The sequence below is a fragment of the Prosopis cineraria genome, unplaced genomic scaffold, assembly GCF_029017545.1.
Source record: "Prosopis cineraria cultivar Desert tree isolate PC_DT_omini unplaced genomic scaffold, ASM2901754v1 PC14, whole genome shotgun sequence".
Taxonomy (NCBI): domain Eukaryota; kingdom Viridiplantae; phylum Streptophyta; class Magnoliopsida; order Fabales; family Fabaceae; genus Prosopis; species Prosopis cineraria.
In genome coordinates this window covers 13,447,828-13,462,992 of record NW_026555345.1, presented here as the reverse complement: position 1 = coordinate 13,462,992, position 15,165 = coordinate 13,447,828, and the positions used below count along the sequence as shown (strand labels likewise).

General features: G+C 33.3%; 1 protein-coding gene across 4 annotated transcripts; it reads right to left on the bottom strand.

Moving 5' to 3' along the window:
* Nucleotides 1–7,938: 7,938 nt before the first annotated feature.
* LOC129292167 (probable LRR receptor-like serine/threonine-protein kinase At4g29180) lies at nucleotides 7,939–14,767 on the bottom strand. 4 transcript variants are annotated; one of them, XM_054929711.1, is made up of 12 exons: nucleotides 14,611–14,767; nucleotides 13,341–14,375; nucleotides 13,098–13,236; nucleotides 12,924–12,995; nucleotides 12,722–12,793; nucleotides 12,560–12,640; nucleotides 12,324–12,466; nucleotides 12,028–12,248; nucleotides 11,785–11,911; nucleotides 11,617–11,679; nucleotides 11,354–11,540; nucleotides 7,939–8,477 (listed from the first exon to the last, which is right to left on the bottom strand). In XM_054929711.1, the coding sequence occupies exons 1-12, from the start codon at nucleotides 14,690–14,692 to the stop codon at nucleotides 8,045–8,047; spliced, it is 2,655 nt and encodes an 884-aa protein (XP_054785686.1). In that variant the 5' UTR covers nucleotides 14,693–14,767; the 3' UTR covers nucleotides 7,939–8,044. The 4 variants fall into 4 exon arrangements, with proteins under 4 accessions (XP_054785686.1, XP_054785688.1, XP_054785684.1 ...); XM_054929713.1 differs by having other exon boundaries at nucleotides 12,028–12,466; nucleotides 13,341–14,042; nucleotides 14,187–14,375; XM_054929709.1 differs by having other exon boundaries at nucleotides 12,028–12,466.
* Between the last annotated feature and the right edge of the window lie 398 nt (nucleotides 14,768–15,165).

The window sequence follows — 15,165 nt, the reverse complement described above, 5'->3', positions numbered from 1 at the left end:
AACTAAGTCAGCTCATTTCATTTCAGTAAAGGCAACTTATAATGTTGATAAGTATGCTCAATTGTATATTGACGGGATTGTTTGATTGCACGGAGTTCTAATATCAATAATTTCTTATAAAGGTCCTCAATTTACCTCTTGATTTTGGAATCCTTCCAAGAGATTTTAGGCACTCGACTAGATCTTAGTACTACTTTTCATCCACAAACCGATGGCTAATCTGAGAGGACTATTCAAATTCTAAAACATATGTTAAGGTCTTGTATTCTAGATTTTAATGGTAGCTGGGATCACTACTTAACATTAGCGGAGTTTGCTTACAATAATAGTTATCAAACTAGCATACAAATAGCTCCATATGAGGCACTATATGGTAGGCAATGTAGATCCCCTATTGACTGGTTTGATATTAGTGATGTTAAGCTTATGGGACCAGATATGGTGTAAGATGCTATTGAGATGGTGAAAGTAATCAAAGAAAGGCTGCTAATAGCCTAGAGTCAACAGAAGTCTTATGTCGATAACAGACGTTAAAAATTAGAATTGATGGTTAGGGATATAGTGTTTCTCAAAGTGTGTTCTATGAAAGGGGTAATGAGATTCGGGAAGAAGGGTAAGTTGAGCCTGAGGTATATTGGTCCATTTGAAATCTTAGAGAAAGTTGGTGTGATTGCTTATCATTTCGTGTTACCGCCTGAATTGTCAAGCATTCATCCGGTATTTCATCTATTGATGTTGTGAAAATATTTATATGACCCTTCTCATGTGATAAAGATTCAAGGAATCCAAATAGACCCAGATTTATCATATAAAGAAGTTCCTGTTGCTATTCTTGATAGGCAAGTGAAGAAGCTGCGATTCAAAGAAATTGCTTCAGTAAAAGTGTTATGGCATAACCATTCTCAGGATAAAGCTACATGGGAAGTTGAAAGCAATATGGTGCTCAGTATCCATACTTGTTTGGGGATTGAGGTAAGCATATTTAAAATTCGAAGGACTGAATTTTTTAAGAAGGGAAGAATGTAATGACCCAAAAATTTAAATTAAATGATTTTCCTTCCCTATTGATATTTTATTTAATTATTTTATTTATAGCACATTAGGAGTAAAGGTCTAGTAGAATTTATATTAGTTACTTATATGGAGGTTTAGAATTCGAATCTTACTTAAGCCAAATATTAATTTTATTCTTATATGAGAATTATTAAAGTTTTCTTATACCTTTTATTATTAAAAATATTATGATGAAAAAAAACTGTGGGGTATTTTTTTTGAAATTCTTTCCAACAAATATTGGGTCTTGTTTTGTGATTTTTCCCATGGATCTTTGTCCAGAATTTTATTTATCTTTCAGTCATATATTACGCACAGTGAGGGATGTAGAATTCATTTTCATTCCTTTATCTCTTCTCCTTCTCCTATCAAGTCTCTTCTCTTCTCACCATCCACTTGTTCTTCTTCACACCGTGGGTTTATTTCCAACCTTCACTGATTCATTTCTATCGCTGGTTCGTTTCTGTCGCTAATATGTTTTTGTCGTTGGAAATTTTCCTCTACTGCTTCTCTGTCCTGTGTTGATGCTGGTGGGTGTAAGTTGACGTGCGTGAGCTAAATCATTTGAGCGGAAATGTTGCACGTGGTTCCTTATGCTTCTTGGTGTTGTTTTGTCCTTTTGCTGTCGTTGTGCCATGCCAGAAACTCTTCCCCTGTCCAGCCATAAATATCAACTCCTCCTTCTCTTATCTTCATCATTTGTGCCTTAAGGTGAGGAATCTTCAAGCCTCTTCCCTCTCGCTCAGCATGTACAGTGTGAATGTTTAAATTATTTGTAATTTACTCTCCCTTGTGCTGCCGTGCTTGTACAAGCAATGAAGAGAAATTTGCTTCTGATTGATATTTTAGTATTGTATGTGTGTTGAAGGTGGATAAATTCAATATTCCTTGGGCTTAAAATTTCTTATGTTGAATGCTTGTAATTGGAAGGTTGGATTACTTCAAGCATAGACTTTAGAAAAGTATGGGAAAATGAAATTTGAAGAAAATATGTTTGATCAAAACTTGAGAATTAAGGCATAAGAGGTGTTTGACAAAATATTTATTAGAAGAAATTAAACTTGATTTTTTTGAGAAAATTCATTGAATTCTTGGCTGTGGATGAAATATAGTTTATTGAAATTTTATTATATTTGATAGGATTATTAGAAAAAAGAGAAAACTTAATTGAAGCTATAAGGAGAGAATTTTGAACTGGGAGATAAGCCAAGTAAGTAAATAACATTCTTTAAGAAACAAAAGTAATGGTCTCTTTATTTATTCTATTTTATTTTATTTTTCGTCTATGCTAAACAAATTTTTCTACTGTACCTTATTGATTAAGTTGACATAATGTATATAGATATCTTATTCATTCTTTGAATTTGTTTATGCAGTTATTTTCAGGGTATGTTATTTTCCTAAAAGTATTATGCATGCATGGATTGAATGAATTACTGATGAAAGGATTATTCGTACTTTACAAATTAAAACACAATTTGAACTATAAGGATTTTTAGATTCCATGCATGCCAAAAATGTTTCATAGGACTGAATACAGAACGTTGGTTACTAATGACAGTTTTGTTAGCCCTTGGCATACCATGGCATACCTAGCTAGTAGGGTATATTGGAAGTGCTAGTCCCATGTGTCGGCCAATACATGTGGAAGGGAGAATGGAATTTTGTGGATTTAATCCACGCCTGTTATTCGTAAGCTTTATGCTTACGCCTATTTTTTCATGGTTTCTACTCACACTGGATGTTATTTACCCTCGTGGACTATATGTCCACGCCTGTTATTCATTCGATTCAGGTCTTAACAAAAAACAAGTATTTTTTCAAGTTGTTTTTACTCTTAAGAACTGTATTTTTATGGTTTGTTTCATACAAAAGATATATTTTTAATTTATCATTTATGATTACCATTATTTATTTATTTATTATTTGGGGATGTTATTTATTGGAAAAAATTTTATATTCAGATAGTAGAAGTGGACCTGCTCTTCAATAGATCTCGTGGGACTCCTTGAGACAAGAAGTATTGTGTTGCTTCAATTACAGTGGATTAATGTAAATACTTAAACATTCTGTTTTTGTTCTAGAATTGCTCCACGAATCATATAGGCAGGATCCTCAGTTAAATTATTTTGGTTTTTATATATTGTATCAAAGTATAACTCCAAATGCTACTTGGATGTGCTTTTTGACAGGTTGTAGAGATTACAGGAAGTCCAACTTACAGCAGAGCATCTGTCAAAATTTCTATGGCTAGCTTAAGTATTTTATTCCTATTAATAATTACTTTATATAAATGATGACTGTTTAACAAAATTTAAATTAATATGTTAGACTTGTTGAGGGTTTTAGGCTTATGGAATATGAGCTTTCTTATATTCTAGCCGATCACACTTCAGAAGTTCGAGGTGTGGCACTAACTGTCACACATATTGGAAATATTAAGCTTTTTGATGAAATTAAACTAAATAATGTTCTTTATACTCAAGGAATATGTTATGATCTTATCTCTATATCATGTTTAACATATCAGCAACAATGTGTAGTGGCTTTCTTTCCTAATGTTTGTGTCCTATAGAGCCTCTCCAATGGCAGCATGAGGGTGATTGGTAGAATAAATTTTGGATTATATGTTTTGAATGAAAGTTCAGTTTCATCTAATGTTTCTGTTCATAATCTAGCTGTTGATAACACCATATGGCACTTAAGATTAGGACACCCTTCAAACTCTGTTCTTAGACATGTTACTTCTTTAAAGAATATTTTGTCTCCTATTCATGCTTCTAAATGTGATGTTTATTTTAAGGCTAAGCAAACGCGCTGCCTTTTCCTAATAGTGAAATAAAGACTATAACTTCTTTTGAATTATTGCATATTGGCATTTAAGGTTCTTATAGGGAAGCCATTCATCAAGGATATAGGTATTTTTTGACCATTGTGGATGATTGCTCACGTGTGACATGGATTTATTTGTTAAATAGTAAACATGATACTTTTATCATCTAAAATTTTTTTCAATTTTATAAGAAACCAATTTCACACTAAAATTAAATGTGTCTGCAGTGACAATGGCACTGAGTTCTTAAATCATGATATTTCAAGTTATTTTTTGGAAAATGGAATAATTCATGAAACTACTTGCGTTCACACCCCACAACAAAATAGGATTGTTGACAAGAAACACAGACACATTCTAGATGTTTCTAAGAGTCTTATTTTGCAAGCTAATATTACGACAAAATTTTAGGGGGAAGCTGTTAGGACTACTATATTTTTTATAAATTGGATCCCTTCTAAAGTTTTGAACTATAAAACTCCCTATGAGATATTATATAACAAACAACTTGACTTGTCTAATTTAAAGGTGTTTGCTGTTTGGCCTATGCTAAATCCCTTGGAAAATTAGAAAAATTTGAAGCTAGATTTGATGCTTGTTTTTTCTTAGGATATCCAAACACACAAAAAGGATATATCCTTTATGACCTAAAAAATGACAACTTATTTGTGAATAGAGATGTTGTCTTTCTTGAAGATAAATTTTCTTTTTTAGCTAAAGATCAATTTGGTTTAGAGACAGATCAGGTACACATTCAGGATCCTTTCATTTTTGATTTGGACAATGTTCTTGGTTTCTTTTCCCATCCTGATATTTCCATACATGGCTATATTGATTCTGTTCCTAATAGTAATTCACATAACCTTCAAGAAAACATTAATGTTGATACTAGCAGACCTCATAGGATTAGAACATCACCTATTTGACTTAAAGATTATGACTGTTCTAGGTTGGAATTAGTTAATAAAATTGATAGTAAAGGAAACAAGAAAATTTTATATCCAATACAACATAGCATTAACCATGCTAATATATCACAATCACATATGAGATTTATAGAGTACAAATGAAGTAAGTAAACTAGACACATTTGAAGAAGCTATTAAAGATGAACATTGGATTAAAGCTATGCAAGATGAAGTAAGTGCATTAGAAAGAAATAAAATCTAGATAATAACAGATTTACCTCCTAAAAAGAAAGCAATAGGCTATAAATGGGTGTTTAAGAAAAAATTTAATGATGACGGAACCTAAATAAATTAAGACCTAGATTAATAACAAAGAGATTTAGTCAAATTGAAGGTATAGACTATTCTGAAACTTTTTCTTCTGTAGTCAAAATGAATACTGTGCATGCTGTTTTAGCTCTTGTTGCCAAATATAATTGGAATATGTTTCAAATGGATGTAAACAATGCCTTTTTACAAGGTGATTTACATGAGGAAGTTTATATGAAAATACCATTGGGGTTAAGTAAATAAGGGGAGAAGAAAGTATGTAAGTTGACTAAACCCTTGTACAGTTTAAAGCAAGCTACTAAACAGTGGAATTCTAAACTTTGTGAAGCTTTAATTGCTAGGGGTTTCACTCAAAGCAAATTTGATTATTCTTTATTCACTAAATAGCATGAAAATGATTTTATTGTTGTGCTTACTTATGTTGATAATCTTGTTATAACTGGTAATAGTCCTAAAGGTATAGAGGAGACTAAAAATTACTTGCACAGGAACTTCAAAATGAAGGATCTCGGTTTATTGAAATATTTTCTTGGAATTGAAATAGCCAAGTCATCTAAGGGTTTGATCCTTAATCAGAGGAAATATACTTTAGATTTAATTGCCACAATTGGAATGGGTGCTTCTAAACTGAGAAATATGCCTATGAATCTAGGACTAAAGATTTATAGTGTTCTTAAAAAGGGGGCAAGAGATGATGAGTTAAAAGACCCTACTTGATAAAGGCGCCTCATAGGAAAGTTGTTATGTTTAACTACAACCAAACTTAATATAAGCCATGATGTTCAAGTGTTAAGTCAATTTATGCAAAATCCTAGGAAGTCACACTGGAAAGCTGCTTTAAACACTGTAAAATATTTGAGAAAGGATCCAGGTAAAGGTATTTACTTTCCATCTTCAAGAGATATGAAACTTAAAGGTTATTGTGATTCTGATTGGGCTTCCTATCCAGAAACTCGTAGGTTCATAACAGGTTACTTGATTAAGATGGGAGGTGCTGTTATTGCTTGGAAATCCAAGAAGCAGTCCATAGTATCTCGATCATTAGTTGAAGCAAAATACCGAGCGTTAGGAGTATTGTTTTAGAAATTATTTGGCTGAATGATTTATTAAAAGATTTGCATGTTTCTAACTTAGTTCCAATTCCTATTTATTGTGATAGCAAGGTTGCGATTCAGACTGTATCAAATCTAGTCTATCATGAGCGAACTAAGCACCTTGAAATTGACTACCATTTCATGAGGGAAAAATTGAAAGATGGTTTAATTTACTTAAAGCATGTTGCATCAAGTGAACGGCAAGTCTCATGAACAATTTCTTTTCAAGTTGGGCACCTTAAATATTTTTAGGTCCAACTTGAGGGAGAGTGTTGAGAGTTGAGGTTTTATGGGCTTATATTGTGGGCTTGCGTGTCCAAATTTGGTTTAGGTGTAGTCTATATGTATATTTACTTAATTAGTAGTATAAACAGTGCGCTGTGCGTATATGGCCTTAGCGTGTGTGTATATGGCCTATGCCTTCAGATCTGGATGGATCGATCAATAAGAGTATTATTCAGTTTTGTTCTATTTTTCCACACGGTCCATGAAGTAGTAAGAGAAGGTCGATGAGGAAAACCTCACTAGACACACAGAGAGAACTCTCCTCACTCTAGCCTATATACATTCAGAGATCATGGATTTAAACATTCTGTTTGTGAAAATAAAAGATAAAAAAAATCCACTTCCTACTTACAAAAATATATCTACACACAATTTCACACTCATTGGTGCATAATGCTATATTTCACGTTACTAAAAATTTACATTTTCACGTCATTATATAAGATGAAGAAAAAATAAGCGTAATAGTAAAAACTAATTTTACAAATGTATTATTACAAATGTAGCTTCTGTTTTACAAATGTATTTTTCTATTGATTTAGATATTTCAAATTTTCCAATTTTTTATTTCAATTACCTTTTTCTTTTAGCAATAAGCAGTCTTACCTCATTAGATGAGGTTGGTTGTATAGATTATTGCTTTATCAACAATTAAATCTTTTGATATATCGTTTAAATTAAAAAGTTACTTTAGGTTTCTAAGTCAAATTTAAATAGTTAAAATTAAAATCTAAGCAATTGAAATTTTTTTGAAACATTACTCCTATATTTAAGGATATCATTGAATTAATTGGAAAATATTATTTGATGTGCTAGCATGCAAGCTGCAAATTCTTTGTAAATAAATTCATTTGATTATTTTTAATAGTTTCATTATTTTGAAGAATCACTCTTTTGGATGAAAGAATTTTCGTCATTTAGTGTTCATAGATTTGAATAAAGTCAAATTCAAATGTCGGTAACTTTTTCAACATTCTGTTTTCTTTTTATATGGTCTGAACCCTTAATATTACTTAAAAAATATTGAGTCCTTTTTACCTGATTCAAATTTGACACATCTCTTCTCAGTTTGATTCTTGAAATTATAAGAAAGCTAAGAAAACACAAATGGATAATATAATAGGATTAATTGCCCCTAAACTATAGGTGAAGAAATATCTAAGATCCTAAATTTAATTTTAATACAATATTTTTCTTTAACTTTTAAAAAGAGTACAATATTATCCATATGATTAAAAATGTTAATTTTGACACTTAATTAACTAAAAAATTATTTTCTTTAATTTTTTAAATCCTTATCATTAATTTTGAGTCATTTTCTGTAACTTTTTTATCTTTTATGCAATTTTTGAAATTATTTTTTATAATTTTTTAGTCAATCAACAATCAAAGTTAACTTTTATTAATAATAAGAATGACATTGCACTGTTCCAAATGTTCTTGGACCTACAGTGTATAGGTAAAATTGCCCTTTAATTTTAATATACAATATACACGTATTTATTGAATTATATTGTCAACGAAAGTCTTCAACTATACAACTACCTAGCAAAAGGAGAAGTGATGGAATCAGTATCCAAGGAATATGGCTCAGACGAACTATATAACTCACTATAAACCCGCCTTGGCACCATCTTAAATTTGTCACTGATAGAAGGAATCTCCATTTCCAAACACTGTTTCAGCTCCTGCACCACAAAATTCATGGTAGGTCTGTGAATGGAAGGTGTTGCACTACATGCCATTGCTACTCCTAAAGCTCTTTCCACAGAACCTGTACAAAATTTGCCTTCGAGTCTTGGATCCACAATTCTGCTAAAATCCCCACTTTCAAGCTCATATGTTACCCACGCAAGTATGTGAATCGATTCTTCACCTCTAATCACTGCTGGTTGACCTGTTATGAGCTCTATTATAACTACTCCAAAGCTAAAAATATCACTTTTCTCATTCAACTTCCGTAATTTGTAGTACCTGAACAAATGATTACATATCACTAAATACATTAATATCGATGCAAAACAATTTTTTTTTTTTTGGCAAGAATAACAACACAAAGCATTAAACTTTTAACAATATTCATAGGCCATGAATAGTAGAGCTGTCAACAAAGAATGGCTCAATCCTTATAGGCCCTCCTCTAAAGGGATCAAGTTCATAACCTAAAATCAGTACTTTTCTCAAATTTGACCCTTATTGGCAAGACTCAGAGCCAGGCTTGAAAACCCACATAATTTTAAAAAAAGAAGTTATGTGGGTTTTCAAGCTTGGCTCTGAGTCTTGCCAATAAGGGTCAAATTTGAGAAAAGTACTGATTTTAGGTTATGAACTTGATCCCTTTAGAGGAGGGCCTATAAGGAGTGAGCCATTCTTTGTTGACAGCTCTACTATTCATGGCCTATGAATATTGTTAAAAGTTTAATGCTTTGTGTTATTATTCTTGCCAAAAAAAAAACTTTGTTGAATCTTTGTTGAACAGCCAATGTAAAATTTTGTTGAATCTATCATGAACATGGACAATAGATGTTATAATGTTAATGCTAGGTCATTGCCCGTAAGTAACGCGCTGCATGGCTCGAGTACAGTGATAAGTGAGTTAGAGCCGCCCGGATGTAGTGTTAAATGAGCAAGGGCTACCGCGTCATTCTGGACGCACGCGGCTAAAGAAGTTAGTCCATGAGAGCAAAATTAGATTTGATACTTGGAATGTTGGGACATTGAATTGTAAATCTGTAGAGGTTGTCGGGGTTATGATTCAAAGGAAAATCAATATCCTTTGCCTGCAAGAAACAAAATGGCGTGGAGAAGAAGATAAGGATATTCAAAGTTTCAAATTTTGGTATACAGGAAAAGTAAGTGCACGCAATGGAGTAGGCATCATTATAGATAAGGAGTGGAAGAAGAACGTTGTAGAAGTTAGCAGAATTGGAGATAGAATTATTTCCTTAAAAATGATAATTGGACGTGAGACTGTTAATATTGTTACCTCAGTTTAGTTACAGATGATGAAATTAAAAATAGATGGGAGACTTACTTTTCTAAACTTTTTAATGATGGAGAGGGTTCATCTAGTAACTTAGAGGATTTTGTAACTGGTGAAGGAGAACAAAATTTGTCATTCTATCGAATAATACGTGATAAGGAGGTAAAGGAAGCTCTTAAGAAAATGGCAAATGGTAGAGCCAACGGACCTGATTGTTTATCTATCGAAGCGTGGAAATGTTTAGGTGAAGAAGGGGTGAGATGGTTAACTAAGTTATTTAATGTGATTTTACGGTCCAAGAAAATGCCTGATGAATGGAGGAGAAGTACATTAATTCCTATTTATAAAAATAAAGGAGATATTCAGAATTGTACTAACTATAGAGGGATTAAACTCATGAGCCACACAATGAAATTGTGGGAGAAAGTAATTGAGCATAGGTTGAGATTGGAGACAAGTATTTCTGAGAATCAGTTTGGTTTTATGCCAGGTAGATCAACTACAGAGGCGATTTATCTACTAAGGGGATTAATAGAAAAGTATCGTTGTAAAGATAAAGATCTACACATGGTTTTTATTGATTTGGAAAAAGCTTATGACCGTATACCAAGAGAAGTGCTTTGGAAAGCGTTAGAAAAAAAAGAGAGTACGGATTGCTTATATTAAAGCCATACAAGATATGTATGAGGGGGTAAAAACTAGTATAAGAACGCCTAGTGGTCAAACAAAGGATTTTCCTATAAAGATTGGACTACATCAGGGATCATCTCTGAGTCCTTATTTGTTCAACTTGATCTTAAATGTTTTGACGGAACATATTCAAGGGGAAATTCTGAAATGTATGCTTTTCGCGGATGATATAGTTCTTATAGCAGAGACAAGAGAAGAGGTTAATTGCAAACTTGAGTTATGGAGGAAGACATTGGAGTCGAAAGGTTTTCGTCTGAGTAGAAGTAAGACAGAATATTTATATTGTAAATTTGATAAAGGACTATTCAACAATAATTTGGAAGTGAAATTGGGAGATCAAATTATACCTCAAGTGGAAAAGTTTAGATATTTGAGAGCCGTTATTCAAAATGATGGCGAAATCAGTAGAGATATTTCACATAGAATTCAAGCTGGGTGGTTTAATTCAAGAAAAGCTAAAGGAGTTATTTGCGACCATAAGGTGCCTAATAAACTTAAAGGAAAGTTTTATCGCACTGCTATTAGACCGGTAATGTTATATAGTAGTGAATGCTAGGCTATAACGGGACAGCAAGAGCATAAAGTTGGAGTAGCAGAGATGAGAATGTTACGATGGATGTGCGGACATACACGTAAAGATAAAATTTGAAATGAGCATGTACGCGAAAAAGTGAGGGTGGCACCTATTGAGGAAAAAATGGTAGAAAATCGGTTAAGATGGTTTGGACATGTACAAAGAAGACTAAGGGAGGCACCAGTGAGAAGAGTGGAACATATAACTGAGTCCGATTAAGAGAAGTAGAGGAAGGCCTAAGAGAACACTTTTGGAAGTTATTGAACGCGATCTGTTAATTAATAATATTCCTAAAAGCTTGATAAATGATAAAGCACAATGGCGTCTTGCAATCCATGTAGCCGACCCCACCTAATGGGATAAAGGCTTGTTGTTGTTGTTGTTGTAGACTAATATGTATAAAACATTATTATCATTGATATTCATTCAAAAATAAAATATTGGACCGTTTAGAGGGAGTTCTACTTAGAGGAGGTAATGTTATTCAACAACCTTTCTACCTTCATCCTAAAATGGTTGCTTATCAAGCTAGGCCCTTATTGAAAGCTCTAGTGAATTGTACGCTCGTTCTTCAGACTTGTGGTCAAGATAGTAAGTACTTACTCTGGGTCAAGGTAGCCTGTGGTGCCCATGACTTCAGACTCCGCATTAATGTTATCATTCTTATAAACCGTGGAGAGGCCAAAATCAGCTATCTTAGCTTCCAAGTTTTCATTCAATAGAATGTTGGCTGTCTTCACATCTCTGTGTACTATAGGTGGCTTGCATCCATGGTGCAGATATTCCAATCCTGGAGATCAGAAGTACTTCAAATACGTCTATAAGATTGAAGTTGAAAGGCAGAAAACCAATATAATACTGACTACCTTGCGCTGCATCAATTGCTATCTCAAGTCTTCTTTGCCAAGACACGATATTTGAGTTTTTATCTGCATCAATGATATAATATTACTAATGAAGAAGCTCCCTTTGCTTAAAAGAATAAAGCAAAGGACAATTTAACTGATTCTGAGAAGAGAAGGGAAAGGGTGTACCTGAGAGATAATTTTTCAAGTTGCCATTGGCCATGTACTCATACATGAGTGCCATCTTGTTATCATCATCACAATAACCAATGAAGGATACCAAATTTCTGTGATGAACTGTCATCAACAGCTCAGCCTGCAAACCATTATATTTATTTTACTGCCTTTCTTTTTCTTTGTCTTTTTTTTTGGTGGTTAATTGTTTTGATGTTGAATGGTATGTACTTTCAATGACAGAAATGCAATAGTTACCTCAGTTTGAAATTCCTTTGGTCCCTGAGATGATGATGGAGAAAGCATTTTCACTGCAACTTGGTTTCCATCCTTCAACTCACCACGGTACACTATTCCGAATCCTCCTTTTCCAATTGCCATTTCAAAGTTGTTGGTGATTTCCAGAACCTCCGCGTAGCTATATTGCCACTGTTTTGAAGCTATAGTTCCTCCTTTGTTGGTCTTCTGTATTTCCTTATCTGAGTATGGTTCATGTAATAATATCATGAGATTAAGTGAAAGCGGGCTTTTGACTGCATCAAATTTGGAATTACCTGATGGTTTTTTCCTCCGAAGTTTCCAGATAAGAGCAAATGCAATCAAAAGAACTAGAACTGATGATATAGAAACGGCTATGGGAACAGCAATATTCTTTTTTTTGCAGGTACTTGAGCCACAAATATTTTGGTCATCCACACTGAAGATGGTAATTTCTGTTAGTTTCAAGAGAAATAAAACGAAAGTAAACTTGAAATAAGCTTCCCCAAGACAGTGCTCAAGCAAGCCAAACCTCAGTGCAAGCAATCCAGCTCTTGATCTTTCTAGAAGATTAGCAGGGACAGAGCCTGACAGATGATTGTCTTTCAAGTTCCTACACCAAAAGTATAACTGTTCTTTTAACATCTATCACCATGCAATATCATGACTATAATGCCAACTTGTATAGACTTACAGAACTTTAAGGGATTTGAAGTCTTCAAGAAACTGAGGCACTGATCCAGTTAAGCTATTGTTTGATAAATCCCTGACACAAAATAATGCGCTTCCAGTGATTTTATATTATCAACAAAACCTGTGCTAGTTAGGATTGGATAAATTCCTATATGCCAGACATGACTGTAATATAATCAGAATTTTTCTGAACAGGTACTCACAATGATTCGAGTGATAAGAGATTGGAAAATGCAGAAGCTATTACCCCACTTAAACTGCTTGAGCTCAAATTCCTATAAAAAAAATGATCTCTTCTAAAACTTCACCTTTATGCAATCACAACTCTCATATTGGGGAAATAAAAGCATGTATAAGAGTAAATCAAAGGAACTCACAGCGATATGATTCGTGGAGGAAGCGAGTTACTGTAGTTACATTCCAAGCCATCCCAATTGTACTCCTTAGGCTCACAAGGATCACCAACCCAATTTCTTTGAACTTCATATGCTCCTTTGATATTCGTGATAGCATCAACTGAGTTTACCAAGTATTCATGATTATTCGGTAAAGGATGCACTAAAGCATATTCTTTCCGCATGAAAAAATAAATAAATAAATAAATAAATAATAAAACATACCATCTTGCTCAAATGTTGGGATTGTATCTAGTTGTGTCACCACATAAATCTCAACTGCATTGAGGATGGGGGGTAAAGTTGAGTCTCCTGTTCTAGATATTGAAATTTGATGCTTATTTCCCACCAAAGATTTCGAATTCGATACAGTGGTTGTGAGTAAGTAGCTAGGGACTAAGGGTCCAAATAATGGAGATCCATTCCAGGATATATTGAATTTCCTCAGTTGCTTTTTCTGAAGTTTCTCAACTTCAGCAAAGTACAAATACACATAAAACTTAGAGCTTGGATCGTTCGGTGCCCAGGAGAATTCCAAAGTATCACTCTCATTCTTAGGTCTAGCAGCGGTTCTAATGACTTCAAATGGAGGTCTATAGCCACTGTTATTGACGTTGATGGCTGAAGAAGTTTCCAAAGTCTCCCAGGAAGATGAACTGGAAGGAGACCAAATTCTATCAAAAGCATCATCTTCATATCTACCAGTTCCATTGAGAGGTGCAATGTCCCATCTTTTGAAGAGTAAAAGTGAAGCAGCTGACCCAAACTCAGTAGTATATACAGAGCTAGTGATGATTGGCCTAAGTTCCAATGCTGAGATGAAAGGAGTTCCCAATCCTTTGTTTACAAGACAAACATTGATCTCCTCTGATATTTTCATGCTGATGATTTCCATCACGAGTTGCTCCGAAGCATTTCGGAATGTTACTGAGGACCAGAAATTGACATCAACATAGAGATCAAATTCTGGAAGCTTGTCTTCTCCATCGTAGTTCCCATACAAGAAAGAAGCCCTAATCAAATGTAAACTTTTTCTTATCGGAGTTTTTATGTTGTAACAATTCCTCTTACCCTCAGGAAAACTTCTGAGATCTGAAAGTGGTAATGGCAGATTCGGATTTTTTGGGTATGCATATTCAGAAGAAATGTTTCTGTTAATCCCACTGTTAATGTAAGCTCCATCTGTGTTGTACTTAATCTTAGTGCTATCATCCGTATATTCAAAATTCACTGGACCTCCACAATCAATGCTTACGAAACCTGACCAGACGAACCATTCAGGCTCAGAAAAACAAGTTGTTTACTGTTTAAAGCACAAATTAATATAAGATTCGTAAAACCAAATTGCTTTCACGCGAAGCTTCGACGGTAATAATAAACAAAGGGCAGAGTGCGGTTACAATTTTAAGGGAAATCAAAGCATAGCTTAAATTCAAAACATGGGACAAAAATTCAATCTCAATTGCAGATTGCGTCTCTTACAGCAAATGCTAACCTGTTTGTTGCTGTCCATGAACTAAGATTGTAAGACCAAGATTGAGCATAAGGCAGGCGAAGAGTCTAGTTGAAATTTTCATCTCCACACAACAACGAGTTGGAGCATCACGCTGGTGAATCAAAAAAAGATACAGCCATGAGACTTTATTGTCAAATCCAGGCCGCGCTGGAGAAAAGTCAAAAACTCATAAAGTAGAGTTTGAGTACCTTGGCGTGACAAAATTATGTCCTTACATGGACATCAGGGGACTGTTTTTTTTTTTTTTTTTAAAATATAATTTTTAATTCTTACAATTTATTCATGTTTTATAAATTCATGCATATTTTTTTTATATTTTAAATTTTTAAATTTTTTTATATTTTTAAATGAATAAAATGTAGAGATTATAAAAAAAATTTAAAATATTAAAAAATAAAAGTATAAGAACTTAAAATATTTTAAAAAAATATAAAAATTTATAATAAAATATAAATAAAGTGTAAAAATTAAATAATTATGTTTTTTTATTTATATTTAGAAATTTCAAATTACAGACCAACATCGACCACATAT

Coding starts and splice junctions, on each gene's coding strand:
- LOC129292167 (XM_054929709.1), bottom strand. CDS start 14,692: ATGAAAATTTCAACTAGACTCTTCGCCTGCCTTATGCTCAATCTTGGT. Junction 12,467..12,559: donor GCTGGATTGCTTGCACTGAG/GTTTGGCTTGCT, acceptor TACCATCTTCAG/TGTGGATGACCAAAATATTT. Junction 8,478..11,353: donor ACAGGCTACCTTGACCCAGA/GTAAGTACTTAC, acceptor TCATTTGTTCAG/GTACTACAAATTACGGAAGT.